This window comes from Empidonax traillii, unplaced genomic scaffold (assembly GCF_003031625.1).
Source record: "Empidonax traillii isolate 1590-97213 ecotype Southwest subspecies unplaced genomic scaffold, ASM303162v1 scaffold1024:size258002, whole genome shotgun sequence".
In the NCBI taxonomy this organism is placed as follows: domain Eukaryota; kingdom Metazoa; phylum Chordata; class Aves; order Passeriformes; family Tyrannidae; genus Empidonax; species Empidonax traillii.
The window spans coordinates 15,025-30,838 of record NW_020956217.1 but is presented as its reverse complement, the minus strand read 5'-3'; the positions used below and the strand labels follow the sequence as shown (position 1 = coordinate 30,838).

Genomic DNA, 15,814 nt, shown 5'->3' with positions numbered 1-15,814 from the left:
AATAGCCTTGGCTACTTGTATTTTCTGTGGCAGTTTTCCAGGATGTACTTCTGTGTCTGAGCACCTGCTTCAGTTTGTCATTAAGTTCTTACTGCTGTGTGGTCCACTTGCAAACTGCTACTTTGTGTGACTGAAACACACTAACTTTTAAACCATTCCCACCTTCATAGTCTTGTTAGCTATTGAAGAATGTGCTCTGTTCAAGTATTCATTCCCTATCCCCTTCACCATATCTATTATCACCTGATAACTTCTAAACAGTCAGTTGTTAACACTGGCTGTGGCATCCAGATGAATGGTAGTAAAAACTAATTACTCCAGGGCTTCCATTATTCCTCCTAAGTATTTCTAGAAATACCTCTGTTCGAAGTATTTGCTTTGAACAGAATATATTGCTGTTCCATGTCTTTGATAATTTTATATCTTGTTTGCTATAGAAATTTTAAATACTTAACTAGTGCAACCACTGCTGAAAAGGTGGGTTTTGCCTGTGTGAACAACTCAATTATACTGAGAGAAGAAAATCAGCAGGTGCAGTATGTTGTTGCATGACTTACATACACGTTTTTATATATATATATGTACACACATGTGGTGTGTGGAACAGCTAAAAGGTAACCCTGTGCGTAATTTTATGATATTTAAGTTTTTTAAGGCATGAAACTACCAACAATAGAACTTTTATGCAAAAGAGGGGATTTGATTTATTTCTCTCAGAAGTCTAATTGCTGTGGTTTTATTTGATGGTTTGAATAATTCTGTGTGGTGCTTGGAAATTTGTGGTCATTTAATGTGCTAAAGCACTAAAATCAAGGGGTTAATAATTCTAATATCTAAAACAAGTAGTCATGTATGTATTTTAAAGCAAATCTATATAGAATCGCTCATTTTCATTTGAAATAGGAAAAAGTTCCTAAACATTGGCTTCGAGTGAAAATTCCTTTTGTTGATTATCCTGTGTAAGTTTTATAAAAGTGTTTTGGAAATTGTCCCTGGTTTTGTCCACTGCTATTCTTTGTAGGGTGTTTATGTGGTTTTTTTTTTAGTAGAACATCTAAATACTTAAAAATATATATATTTTTAGAGGTGCCATGATAAAAAGGCCGATGGTTCTGTCAACAAATCACGCTTGTTTCCATCACTATTTTGGCAATAAACAAAAATCTAAAAGCTACGCGAATGTTTTTTTTCTTATGCTCTAGCATTTTGGCCGCAGTCAGTATTTACTAGTCCTTCCAAATGAAGAATGAGAGGCTATCAATTAACCTTACTTTCTTTGCTGTTTCAAGCCCTTGCCTCATCCTGTATCCTGAAGGATGCTTGAGGTGTTCATGTTGGCTGACTTATGCTAGATGCTTAGGGCTGCTGTGTAGATTTAAGCTTTTGATTTTAGAATGAGCATCTTTGGAAATGAAAATTGTGTGAATTTCCGGCATATGCCATGAAAATTTTCTTCTTGGAGATTAAATGTGCTTGTTGGAAACTATATGTTTGAGGGTATGCGTAATAGTAGGTATTAGGTTGTCCTTAAGATATGATAATGTTGGTATTATCAGTAACAAAAGAAATCTCTGATACTTAACTCTGCAGTAGGTGGGAGTATAAGGGATTTTATCTGCTTTAGGAAACAGCCTTTGTGAGCAGCTGTTTCATACTAGTTGCCTGAGAAACTTACCATAATTAATGCAATTAATTCAGTTTTCACTTAATGTTATCTCTTAAATATAGACTATTGAAATAGACTGCCTTCTTAAGTTGGCATTGGCTTTATTTGCCTTGGCTGTACCTGTGTCTCACTCTTGTGAACCAAGAATGAATAGTGGAATCTTTACTGTAGTGGAGATCTGCCTGCCATGATTTCTGTCTGCTCTTCTTGTGTAACTTCTGGCTCAGCTTCAGGCAGTCAACTTGGTTGGTCAGTTTGTCACTACAGTTCTTAAGACTTGTACGTGCATGATTTTAAGCACAAACAGTGATCTACAGTAAACTTTTAGAAGATGTATAGGGATCTATGATGGTTAGCATGAACGAGAAAGGGATATGTTGTTAGTTCATTGTTTGGTGGGTGGATTGTTCAGTGGATAAAGAAATGGTTGGACAGTTATAGGCAGAGGGTAGTGCTCATGGTTTGGTGTCCCAGTGAACATCAGTGACAAATGGGGTTCCTCAGGGGTCTGTAATGGGACCAGTGCTGTTTAATGTCTACATTAATGACACAGAGAGAGGAATTGAGTGCACCCTTCATAAGTTTGTAGGTGACACCAAGCTGAGTGGTGTGGTAGACACCTGAAGGACAGGATACCATCCAGGGGGACCTGGACAAGCTCGAGAAGTGGCTGCACCTGGTTTGGGGCAACCCACAGTATCAATACAGGCTGGGGGTGAGCAGATCAAGAGTAGCTGAGAAGGACCTGAGGGTGCGGGTGGATGAGAGGCTGGATGTGAGCTGGCAATGTGTGCTCATGGAACAGAATGCCAAATGTGTCCTGGGCTACATCCAAAGTAGTGTGGGCAGCAGATCAAGAGATGTGATTCTGCCCCTCTACTCTGCTCTCATGAGACCCCACCTGGAGTGCTGCATCCAGCTCCAAGGAACAACCCGCTATAACAACCAGCTGTAGATTTAATAGTAGCAGACAGCTCTGTAAATGTTGATATCAGATGTGTTTCCGTATTTTTAATAGATCTTTTTGAACTGTCCTTTTTGTACTGTGGAAGTAGGCTTTCCTGCAAATACTTACCAAATCATACTCTTAGGTTTAAAGAAGTAGGAATTGTTCCAGAAAATGAATAATAGAATCTGCACCTATTTTTCCAAAATAGTAATTGGGGGAGGAGAAGTTAATTTTTCCAGGTTTAAATGTCTCTTGAAAAGGTAGCATTGAGTATCCAGGAAGTTACAGTATCATGCTTCAGCCCCTTGCCATTCTTAATCTGCTTTTTGTGGTTTTTTTTTTATTCCTGCTAACTTGAATATTTTTCTGGTTTGTATGTGAGCTGTTTGATTCTTTTTGGAAAGATGCAGATCAGTATCTTAATGTTCTTTGTCAAGTTTCTTGCTTTTCTGGATGTGTCATGATGTTTAGGACTTACAACAGATTTGCAGGCTGTGATTTCTAAATGCTTTAGTAATCCAGTTGTCTTTCCAAAAACATGTTGTCAAATCTTAATCTATTACCTTATCTTTACGAATTGAAAATGATAGAAAGCAGTCCACTTTTCATCTGAGCGCCTTTCTTTGGACCTTTAAAAATATCATTTTACTAAGTCTGTCTCTATAATGTTCGCCCTTTTTCAGACTATTTTGTTTGTGTATGCATGTAAGATGTGATTAATCTTACATTAAAGAAAATAAAATAAATCAAAATTAAAAGTTCTTAAGAATCAACTTGTTGAGGAAGGAATCTTCCATATAAGCATTAAATATGCATTCATTGAGCTTTGCAAATTGAAACATGAGAAGTTTCATTTATAAGACAAATTAACATAGGAGAAGTCCTTGCTGTCTCATTACCGTTCCATACCCTCTCTGATGTGATCAATTCACAAACCTACCTGGGAATTTGATCATTCATTGCTACAAGCAATTCTTGTAGAGCTGTTGAGGGTATATTAACAGCAGACCAAACTCTTCGTAGATTATAATTCTGTTTAGGTCATATTTATTATCTGTACACTGAACTGATAGATTCCTCTCCAGAGATATTGTTCTGTTGTTGGCAGTAGAAGCACTGTGTCAGGGTGACACAGTGAAAATTTTAGCACTGCTCCATATGCCATAGCTGTTTTCAGGAGTTTAGTCACGTGCTTCTCGTCAATAAACATAGTAAATTCAATGAACAATTGCAGAAGGCTGCTTGACAGTAAGGAGTACCTTATCTTCAAAATTAGGTGCTTTCTCAATGTGCACGTTAATCTGCATTTTAATAGAACAAGTTCATTGGATGTGGCAGAATGCTGAAAAGAGCAATGCTAATGTTTGGATCTTAAGACTGTGAGGAGAAATTTCCATTTTTACCTTGGTGTCTGAGATGATGTGTCATGTTGCAGTGCTACTGCCCTTTCCTAGAATTTTCACTACCCGTGAAGATGGTTGTAGAGCACCAGAGAATATTAGGTGAAAAGAATAAGAATGCCCCCAGGAGGCATCCTGTTGTGTTTGGGTTTAGATTCTCATTTCTTTGTGGTCTTATCTGTGTGTTGTACAGATGTTGGGCACATTGCTAGTATGTGTTTTGGGGCTTTTATTTGAAATTTTTAAGGGAGAAGCTATGTTTTTTGTTGCCAAGCTGTTTAGCACCATTAGAAGTTCTGGTGATGGATATCAAGATACCATGGAAGTGTATATATTAAATTTTACACTGAAAATTTGATATTAAAAGGCAAAAAAATCTAAGAAGACCTATTCTTTGAGAACTCTGATAAACAGATGGATTGAAGAAAATGAAAATACCCAACTTTTTGCTCAAAGCATTACTAAATGAAAATGACTGCTCAGCAATGTGACTTAATATACATGACTCTGTAGCTCTTGAATTAAATTGTTTAAATTACTTCAAGGACAGTAGGTAGATATGTTGAATGATACATATTTTTCTTCATGGAACAAGTATTATTTTAATATCAATGTTAGTAATAATATTGTGTGACAGTTAATCACTGAATTAAATAATATGTAAATTTGGTAGCATCCTATTCTATTATGGTCTCAATCTGTTATAGAATGAACAACTGATCTTAAGTTCCCTGTTAAAAAAAAAGTCTTGGAATTAATATTCTTTCAAGCACAAGTGAAGCTTTCTAAACAACTCTCTATAACTTATTCTTTTAAGGTACCACTATCCTTTATCTGGTTGAGAAATGAAAAATAATCTTAAGAGGTTTTTTAATGCATCTGCTTGGAGTCTTTGAACCGATGTTTTCTACTGATGCATTTCTGTTTGCTTTCTTAGCAGTGGACCTTTAGGAAGACTTAAAATTGTATTAACTTAATGTATAACAATAAGTGAAACAGATTTGAGTGTAATGACTGAATTTAATGTTGTATATAGTTTAGAATATTTGTAAGTCTTATTGTAAATGGAAATAAGCTGTACATGATTGGTGGATGTTGGGTTTTTGTTTGGTTTGGGGTTTCTGTTTTGTTTTTGTTTTTTTTTAATTTAGTAGTTGGTATTATATTTTCACTGCTGCTTGATTTTGTGTTTGTAGAGCCAGAATGAAGACTGGGGAGGTTTGTCTGAGGATATCTTATGATTAAGAGCATTCTAAGGCATTAGCCCTTTTGACCCCCATCTAAATGATTGGTAACTACCAAGTTTACCATTTTGGTGGCATGGATTAAATGGGTGCTATGCAAAGACTGCTGCACGTGTAATTGAGTCCTTGCAAGGGTAAACAGAAAACGGGTGATGGGCTTAACTTTCTGCAACACTTGCATGATGGTCTTTGAAGACTGCTTTGAGTGTTTCCTTTTATTTTCCTTTTATGTACTAACTGCATCAACTTGAAGTGTCTGACTTCTACTGGCTTTCTTTGGTGTTGATAATTAAATGGGATAATGCAAGTTAGAGAAATGGATACCAAGACTAATACCTAAACAGATGTTTGGCTTTGTTTACTTACAATCAGCCCATGTAAACATGTATTTAATGGAAAATGAACTGTTTACATCTGCTATGCAAAGGAAATGGGCCCTAAAAAGACTGGGTGCTGCTTCAATTGACCGTATATCAAGTGCCGGATGCTGCATGACAGAACAAAGCTTATTTGCATATATAGTGCATTGCAACATATTTTTGTCCAAAGCATAAGTGGAATACATTGTGGCAGTCCTACTAATAAAGGTAAGATTTTATTTTGCATAAGGCAAGTCTAAAACACATAAAAATAATTTGCTGGAGAAAACTTAATTAGTCTGCTGCTTATTTGATATAATGATAAACAAGTAGTTGAGTAAACAAATTGACTTTTGTAATGTGGAATTGTGGTAATAGACCTAATTTCATACACTGCTTTATAAATGTCAGGATTTAGTTTCTAGTTAAAAGAAAATAATTATAGTACACAAAAATAAATGTTATGTGTTCAAAATCAAATTCACTGTTGGTGTATGGGTGTTTTTACCATTTAAGTGTTTCCTAGTATATGATACAGCCATTGATCTGTGTTTGGAAGTGGAGAGGAGCCAATAACCTGCTTTTGACTGGACCTGTAGAACTAGGGCAGCCAACAAGTCATTTGTTGAAAACACAGTTTCTTGTATGAGCTTGGACATATCCTGAAACAGCTAGGAAAAAACTAAATGCTCAAGCTGGATACTTTCTACACTTTTCCCTCATGTTTCTTCTTTTTTATCTCTTCTTCATGATAAGTTCATGTACAAAGAGTGTGATTCTCATGGTAAGGTTAGTATTAATACTGCAACTGTAAAACTTTTGTTGTGAGTAAAAACTTAAATTATCTGTGTTGTTTGGGGCCTGTGCTAAGAACAGAGCTTTTACTTCTGTGTCCTAATCTTTCTCTTGTTGTTGTCTTAGATGGCTACAAAGACCAGTTCTGGCACGTACAAGCTCAGGCTAAGAGAATTCTGTGTGACTCCAGTTAACTTGCCTAGAGTATGTCCCAGATGAATTCTATGTATGGGCCCAGTGTTGAAGAAATGTGCTTTGTCCCCACTAAGCTAAACACAGTGGCATGATCTGATGCCCCTGAGATGTTACTTCTTGTAGTGTTCCCTGGAAAAAATGAAGGAATAGTTGCTTTGTTCAGAGCTTAATTTACAAGGTTGTTAATGACTCCTCAAAATATGGAGAAAGGGAGATGGTGTCTGCTAGGGTGAGTGGAGAGGACAGGTAGAAGTTACACATAACAAGAGATGGGGAATAGTTTGCCTGCCATAAGGAACTGCAGCTTGTATAGAGGAATGGAGATCATCTGTCTTAAAGAAAGATGATCTGAGATAAAGGAGGTTGTCTTCGGACAAGGGGAGGAGTTTGACTCAGCTTTGGTGCTTGGCTTAACGTGACATTTAACTGATGGTTATACAGCTTCCAATTACTTAATCCGTGTTACTCTCTGAGGCATAAACAAGCACGGAATGACTAGAATGTGGAGTTTTTGAAAACTATTTCAGAGAAATTTGCTTGTAAACTAGGATGTCGAGTTCTACATGTGCTGTGTGGCAGTTGTAATAAGCCACATATTCAGAAGTAGTCAGCCGCATACAGAATTTGGGGAAGTTTAAGGTAAACCTTGTATAATATTGAAAAACCTAAATGGTGCACAATGAGACCGAGTGAAATCTTTCTACTGAACATTTATGTTCTGGTGTGTAGAACTTTTGGGTTTTATTGAGAGCAGTTCACAGACGGTCAAGTCAGGGTGCAGTTTCCTCATCACCCAAAATCATGCCGGCAGTGACTCTTGTTGAGAAGACCAGATCCATTCCTACTGCCACCTTTGTGTTGTATTGATCCACTTGCCCTGTCCTTATGTGTCTCTCAGCGTGTTAGCTGAAATTTGAACACATGTGGGGCAGCATGAGGGAAGTGCCAGGAGGAAGAAAGCAGTGGCATTGAGAAGGGAAGTAAAAGGCATCTGCTTTTGGCAATCCAGGACTTTTGCTAAAGCTAATAGTGTAACTTAAATTACGTCTTAGTTTTAAAAATACCCAGTATCTAAGTGTTTTAAAAAGCCAGTGTTCCACACATCTTTTGTCCTGACTCAGTGTCTGCTATGAACCCCCAAGTCAGTCACCATAGGTAAGTTCTAATTTACCTGTCTGATGCTGCACCCCTGCTGTTGGCCTGAGTCTTAGGAGTATAGCAAGGAGCTTTAGCAGCAGTGTTGACTTAAGGAGTTTTCAGTTCTCCTTTCCCTTTATTTCTGTGCCAGAAAAACTATTTATATGACCATTCTAGAACTGGATTTCAGATCCATTTAAACTGATCCAATTTGAATTGCTCATTTCTAAAAACACATACTCAGCAGCAGCTTTTCTTTTCCATGTTTACAACTTGTGCTGCAAACATTTGTCCAAACAATTATAAGGCAAAGTGCTGCAGGACCAGGAAGGAAGGGAAATGCTTAAATGCCATTGCCATGGAAGCCGAACGATATCGGACGTGACATGGCTTGTTGCAGCAGTATAGTCTGGTCATCCCTTCAGAGATACAGCCCTGCAGTTTAGGAAATGCTTTCTCAAGTAAAGGAGACTAAGTAATGCAAACCTGTATCTGCAGTGCTGGAAGAAAACATTACTGAATCCTTATGTGCGTGGTTTGGCAGTTTGCCAAACATACAGACACTGTGGGATTATCTGATAGAGAACTCTGTGATCTTTAATAATTTTGGCTCTAACTTCACAATACAAAGTATTCAGCCACAGTATGTGCTTAAAGCATTTGTGGTTTTATGATGGCAGAGAGGAGCCTCTGGTGGGTTCTGGGAACCATCCTTTTCCTGAAGGGTTAGGCTGTTGATTCTTCATAGCTCACTGCGTGGCAGCTGATTGGCACGTACGGAGCACGGCCTCCCAGAGCGATTATCACTCCTGATCCAGCAGATCAGAATAGCAGCTCAGAGGCAGGAAGAACCCACTATTATCCAGTTACAGTACATGAAGTTTCCACTGATATTTTTATTTCTGCTTTTGGCAGAGAAGCAGGAAGGCCACTGCTGATCTTATGTCATACCCTTCTGCTCTGGTCTGTTGAGGTGATGTTTTAGAGCCAAAGGGTGTGCATATGCTAGGATTTTCTGCTGAATAACAGTTGTGTGATGACTGTTGCTGTTTCAAACTCTAGTTGAGAATTGTGGTGACAAATTTACACCAGTTTTGAAGATGTTTTTATTTTTTTTCTCTGTATAGGAAGCTGCAGACAAGATCTTGACTTGGAGTTGTTATTGATATAGGATTGTTTTTTGTTTTTGAAGAACAACACTTGTCTTTGAAGATGTTCAAGACCTTATGTGTGTTTCTATGTTCTCTGAGAAAACACTTTGTTCTCCTTTAAAAGTAAAATATATTTTTTCCAATAAATATGCTCCATCCCTGGACATATTCAAGGCCAGGCTGGATGGGGTACTAAGCAACCTGGTATCGTGGAAGGTGTCCCTGCCCATGGCAAGGGGATTGGAACTAGATCTAAAAGATCCCTTCCAACCAAACCCTTCTATCCAATTGGAGTTACTAAATAGCTGGCTAACCAAAGATTTAGGAAACAGATACTCTTCTGTTTTGAAATTCTTGGAAGGGCAAGTAAACAGCAGCAATTTCCTGAAGCAGCCTTTCATTAGAAATATTTCCTGATAAAGATTCAGAAGTAGAGTGTAAAAGTAAGTGCTTCTGAAGCATTGCTAAAGAAGGGCTTGTTAAATGTTAATCTCTTCCCACTATAATAACTTCATGTTTCTAAATAAAAACTCTCATCCCCCCCACTTACCCATAGCCTGTTTTTGTAGAATTCTTCAAAACTTTTGTATGCTCCATGGTCCTGCATCTTCTGTTCTTGCTAGGGTTTTTTTCAGTGCTGGGGCAAGGGAGGAAACCAAGTGGGTATTGAAAGGTAGCAGTTACAGTTTTTTCCTGCAGTTTAACGTGGATTGCCTTCATAGGCTTTGTGCTGGGCTTAATGGGAAAGAAGTTAAAACAATAACCTAAGCAAATATTCTCTGAAAAAGAAGTTGTGCTAAGTATTCATGAAGTCTCTCACTGCCATGAGGTGTTGTCAGTAAAATGGCAGCACTGCAAAACACTGAACTATAGACAGTTTGGTGTGGGCATAAATAATTTCTTATCTCTCTTGCCTGAGGAAATAAGTGTTTTCTTGTCCACTACAGACTTAAAATACCTTGAATCGCAACAAGAAAATAATTTCAAAATAGATGTTAGGCAAATTTTGCAGTGGTGATGGTAATGTGGCATTTAAGTAGATTGCCTGGGGCACAGTAAAAAGGCATCACTGGATGCCTTTAACAGATTGAATATTTCTCAAGAAAGTTGTAGGTATGCTCTTTGGAGGACTGGATTAAATGAAGTCCCTTCTAATTTGATTTTGGTTATGATTTTTAATTAGATTGGGTCATGACAAAGTTGGCTGAGAAAATATCAGCTGAGTTGGACTGACTGAATAGTTCTGTTTACTCAAATCAACTCTACCATTTTTCTAATTTAAAAATCTCTAATGACTCAGGCTGACAATTTCAGAGAGTATTATTAGCTTTTTAAAATGAGTTGTAAACACAGATGTCAGTTTGAAAAAGATGAATTCTGCTAACTTTAAAATGTTGAGGAATTGCAATGTGCAGCTTGTATTGTAGAGCTATTACTGCTGTGGCAAAACTGGGATTTAAGACCTATTTGTTAAAGTCAGATAAACAGTTTACATCCAAATTTTTAAGTAAATGATGATTTTTCAGACGTAATATTTCATGCTGGTTTGCCGTTGTGTATTGTGCTGTAAGGACACCATTCATTGCCTCTTCAACTAATTTATAAACTCATTAGGTCTAGATTGTTATTTTAGACAATATCTGAGCATATGAAGCATATCCCTGAGGTCCACACAGTCCTACCAGAAGAAGGCAAGGTACCATAGATACTGATTGTGGAATTTGACCTTTGTGCCTTACCCACTTTGTCTTTTCTGGTATTCAGACCAGCAGGCCACCTGCTCTGGAGACAGTGTAGCAGGGAACACCAAGAAAAGAAAACTCAGTTGAAACTTGAGATACTGTAGTTCTGTGATGGAAAATAATTTATCTAAACTTTATTTTCCTTTCAGTTGTTTGTCAGGCTGCCCACGGTGCCAGGCCCTCTGTGTGGGATGGTCCCAGACGTCCTTGGTGGGCTACAGAGGCCTCCCTGAAACTGCAGTGTGTTCCTTCTCACTATTACTGTGTTGTCCTTCGTGTCTCTGTTACTTGTTGTCTTCCATTTAATCCTTTAGCTTCACCTCTACAAAGTTGGTTTATCTAGTCTAGTTGCAGGTGGTGTTTACATGTCCTGTAAACGAAAAAGCTGCCAGGAGCCAAATAACCACTTTTGTCCTGTTGTTATCTGACAATCTATCGTGCTTTATCAGTAGATAAGAAGTTTCTGTCAAGATGAGGCACTAATTTCATAGCAGAGATTTGAGTCAATCATATAATTTTCTATACCATGTTTTTCATGGCAAAGACAGTGAATTCCTCAAGTTATAAACCACTGAACATACAGAGTGGGGAACACCCCAGAACTGCGTGGGAGAGTAGAATTTTGGAAAGTACTGAAAAGGTTAACAACTGGATAAACATGAAATGAACACTTCCATGTCCTTATTAGTTGATACCAGTTATGTAAAAGGGGACATGGTCACTGTTTCTGGGCCAAAGAGTGTGCTACAGAATGTGTGCAGCCTGGGATAATCTTTGAGCACAACAACAGTGGGTTATAATCAGCTTCATAAGACTGCTAGAAAATGAGCTGCTCTCCTTCTTTCTGTTCAGAGAACTAATGTAAAATTAAAGAGAAATATGTTCTGAGGTTTGATAGGCATTTCAGTGAAGGCACTGATGGCTCCAGGCTTCCAAGGGCGAAACACTGGAAGACATAAGTGCTATTTTCAAGGAGGAGGGGAATCACATGTGTACTTGTATTTCCAGGTAAAAAATGGGCATTTTAGATTGTTACAATATGCCTGTTTTTCAGTTGCCTTCATGAATCTATATCATGCCAGCAGTGTAAGTAAAGCAGGAGTTTTCTATAAGGATCTCTCTGGAAATCTTTTGTCTATGGAGGCTCCAGGGGTTCTAAAGTTAGTACTTAATTGTTTTTAGTCAAAACTTCTACTCCTTGGGGAGTACACTATCATCATGCAATTCCTTTTCCAGTTAGGAATATGCCTCAGTGTTTTGTTTTTAATGTAGGCTGACACTTCTGACTTATGCAGCATGAGAGGTTTTAAGAGTTAAAATCCGCATTTGTAATTCTGTATTATATACTAGATTATTTTGAATTCTGCCAAAAATCACAGCAGACTAGAACTTATTTGCAATTGTCACTGAGTTATACAGGTGCTGTTATTTTTTGAACTACTGAATTTATAGTTAGCTTGGTCAGAATAATTCCAACTACTGTGGGATAATCTTTGGATTACTGATACTGAAAAGCAGTATAAATATTGTAAAACTCCTAGGATATTTTTGTTGTGCTCTTTCTTGTAATTTGAGATTAGAGTTTAAAAATATACAAGGTTGAACATGTGAATAAACTGAGATATGAATAAACAGAGGAGACAGGTTTACAAGTCACAGGAACTTTCTCAGTTCTGCTGTAAGACTTCTGTCATTCTGGGGAGCAGAATACTGAAATGGGTTGAAGATTGTAATGGGCACATGATGAAAGATGTTAACTGATATTCGGAGAGTTGATTTTGTGTGTTTTGTTTTCATCTCAGAAGATGTGTAATGGGCATATGTGGGGCTGATACTCCTAAATTGCTATAACTGCATTAAAAATATCCTCATCTATCTTCAGGGCACTGATTTTTAGTATGGAAAACTGAGTGTTGCTTTATTTCTAGCTCATCTTTCAGCAAATTGTGTACTAACATTCATGCTAATCATACAAGAGTGTATTGAGTTCAGCAGCATAATTCAAAAGCAAAGGAAACTTTGCCAGCTATGAGAGGTGTATCAGACACCTCCCTTTTTTAAAACAGACACTGTTTCTATAAAATGTAATTTTTGTCTCCAGTAGTGCCACAGCTCTACTGCCCTGGCATGTGCTGCTCACAGCCGTGTGTGAGGGGCCTGGTGCCTCTAAAGGTGTGTTTATTAGAGCAACTGTGGTGGGTGACGTCAGATGTCACTTAGCCCAGTGCCCGTCTCTGACAGAGGCCCACAGTTGATATCTCCATAGAGACAAGAATTGTGCAAATAATAGAGAGGGTGGTCCATCTCTGGAGCAGTCTCTCTGCTTCAAACCTGTTTGGGCTGAGAAGAAACTCTGAGCTTATGTAATACAGTAACTGTGATGTGAACTTGTTCTGTGTGTTGTTGGACCCAGCATGCAGGTTGGGGGGGAGGGTAAAATGATGGTTCTCCCCCCTCCAAAAATTTAGAGTAGTCAAAAATGGAATATTGTATTTCTGTATCAAATGTCCTTTTAATGTCAGAGATACAATGATGAGATAATATTTTTGTTTTCTTGCATATCTGTCCACTGTTTTATTATGTATAAGAATGTGTACATTTCTTTTGTAGCCACGTCATGAATACTTTAATGTACCAGTGTACTAAATGGCTTCATTCATCATGCATGCAGAGTTTCAGAGGAGATAGACCTGTGACTTACTCATGACAGAACATTATCATCAGCTTGCTGAATCCAGTCATCTCGAATCTAATAGAATGCCACAACCATTCTCTGCTGTTGTACTTTCCTCTTCCCACTCTGTTTTACAGTGTTGTCTCTTCATATGTCTCATTTCAACAAAACTTGTGCTTGTTGGCATATGGTTTAACTTTTTGATTGTGTGTAAGCTTGAAGTCTTATGCTTAAAAGTTCTGTAGCGTTTTCTGAGCTAAACATCTATATACTGTAACACCTTACTGTAACATTACTCAGCCTGTGTTTATCTTTCAAATAGGTTGTGGTGGTATTTAAACATACACTTAAAACCTGTAGGTGAGGTTCATACTTAACAAAGAAACTAGTGAAGGACTTACAGTATCATGTGAAATGTGTATACACACAAGTATTACGTGATGTTACGCACAATTCTACACAGACAGTGCATCTTACAGATGCAAATTCCAATACTCCTTTCTGAAGACTGGCACAATAGTGTGACTGACTTTACAAAGAGGAGGGAGGCAGAATTGATTAGGTCAAAGAGAATGACTTAAGTAAATTTGAAGCTAGAACATTTCTATTTAAATGTTCAAAACACTCTTGTGAGTAGTTGAACAGTTGCTGCCGCTGAAGGTCAGAACAAGATCATTGCTTTACAAATGAATAATAGAATCATAGAATCATCAAAGCTGGAAAAGACCTCTAAGATCATTGAGTCCAACCATTAATTGTTAGGGTTGGAAAGATCTAAGTCCATTAACAGTATACTTAAAATATATCTTCTTAAATTGGCATTTCCAGATTTAAGTGCAGGCTGCCTTGTGTGTCCGAGAACTGCCACGAGGGTAAACGTAAGTGCATTCCATTGAGAAGTGGGCAGAGTGAGAGGGCATGTATTGCATCCTCTGTCTGTAACTGAAAACCAATACTGGTTTAGAAAATTGTTTTAGTGTAATTAACAAGGAAGTGGTTACTGAGATTAACCATGAGCAGTAGTTCTATATGTGGTAATGCACTACCTTCCAACTGTTAAAGTGACATAAAAATGGGAGATTTAGGGGATTAGACAAAAGATTTGGATTGGACTTGCAGCATTCTGGAATCTTAGAAAACAAGATCGTAGGAGTGGTTTTCCATTTCCAAGTTTGCCTTTTTTTCTGTAAGCCATTAACAATGTGTTCGGATGTCTGGTTAATGCTGCTTTAGCCTGCATTATTTCATGCCTGTTGGCTTAAAATGCTGTGCATTGAGCTGTAATGAGATGCTGTTTTTCTTGTTATCTGTATACAGCTGCTTGCTTCTAAATGACTAGGTAATGAATTAGCTTTTCTGGCATGTTTGAAATAAAGTATTGCATGCACTTTTGTCTCATGTGAATGACTTTTTTCCTCATCTGTGTTCTGATATTTCAAATTTGCATTGTTTGCCTTGGGTGATTCTGAGCTTCAGGTAGTGTATAATACTGCAAAACATTTTCCATAAGAATTGGATGAAATGTTTGACACTTACTAAAACAAATAATGTGAACAAAACATAATATAATTCATTCTGTTTGTTTTTTAAAAGTCATAATGGATGAAATTATTCCTCTAGCAAAACACATTACCCTTTAGGTGTTCCTTGAGATTATATTGTTGATGAGCCTATAAGAAGGCATGACTGCCTCAAGGTTACTGCTGTATTATTAAAAAAATTAAAATATTAGTTTTATGGGTGAGATATCTGTGGACAAGTAGCCAATGTCCTTGAAATACGTTGCTTTAAATTTTTAGCCAGTGACCTTGATTTACTTAAAGAAATTTAGTCATTATTTAAGTATATGCCTGCTGAAAATCACCTATGACTTTGAATTGACAGTGGAGACAACAATATTAAACTGCTCTAAAGACAGCAGCAGCAGTGCTCTGTATTTCTTCATAGGTATTGATAAGTTTGTTTTCAGGCAATTTTGTAAATACCCTGCTTCATCCCTCAGTAACTCTTACGTGTCCACTGCTGTCTAATCAATGTAAGACTGAAAAGTGGATCTATTACAAATATTTTCAATATATTTATGAATATATAATTATATTAATAAAATGCTTGAGATGTTCTGTTAGAATACCCTGAGTTCTGTTGCCATAGTTAGCAATGTAGGATTTCTTGATTAAAAACCTTAGGTTGGTGGATAGAGGAGACGTGGGTCTTGTGAAATGAATGCAACAAAGTAATCTGGGAATATAATAGAGCAGGTTATATTAAAAATGCTACATAGCCATTTCTTCAATCAGTGTCTACTTTTTGGGGGATTTGTGTTAAAACACACATGTAAATCTTTAATCCTGCTATCCTGTCTGGCTTTATCAAGGTCACTGCAGTTCTAAGAATATTTAAATATTGCATCAGTGAGGGGAAAAAAACCAAGCCACCACTACATCTTTAATACACCAAGTATCTTGTTTCCAGATTTAACTTGTGTTTTACTTGCAATTTCCT

General features: G+C 37.3%; 1 protein-coding gene across 6 annotated transcripts in view; it reads left to right on the top strand.

The window, feature by feature from the left end:
• Window positions 1-15,814, top strand: part of AP1S2 (adaptor related protein complex 1 subunit sigma 2) — a 31,273-nt gene that overhangs the window by 12,271 nt on the left and 3,188 nt on the right. For 2 of the 6 annotated variants that reach the window (XR_003573540.1, XR_003573541.1), the window contains exon 5: window positions 5,212-5,306. The exons of 2 other annotated variants lie outside the window; for them this stretch is intronic. Coding sequence is in view for 1 of the 4 variants with exons in the window: in XM_027904250.1 (XP_027760051.1) it covers window positions 13,249-13,284 (36 nt within the window). In the remaining 3 variants the exon portion in view is untranslated. Of the gene's footprint in view, window positions 1-5,211; window positions 5,307-13,248; window positions 14,700-15,814 lie in introns of those variants that run through there. 2 more of the 6 variants (XR_003573542.1, XM_027904250.1) reach the window with 2 other exon arrangements.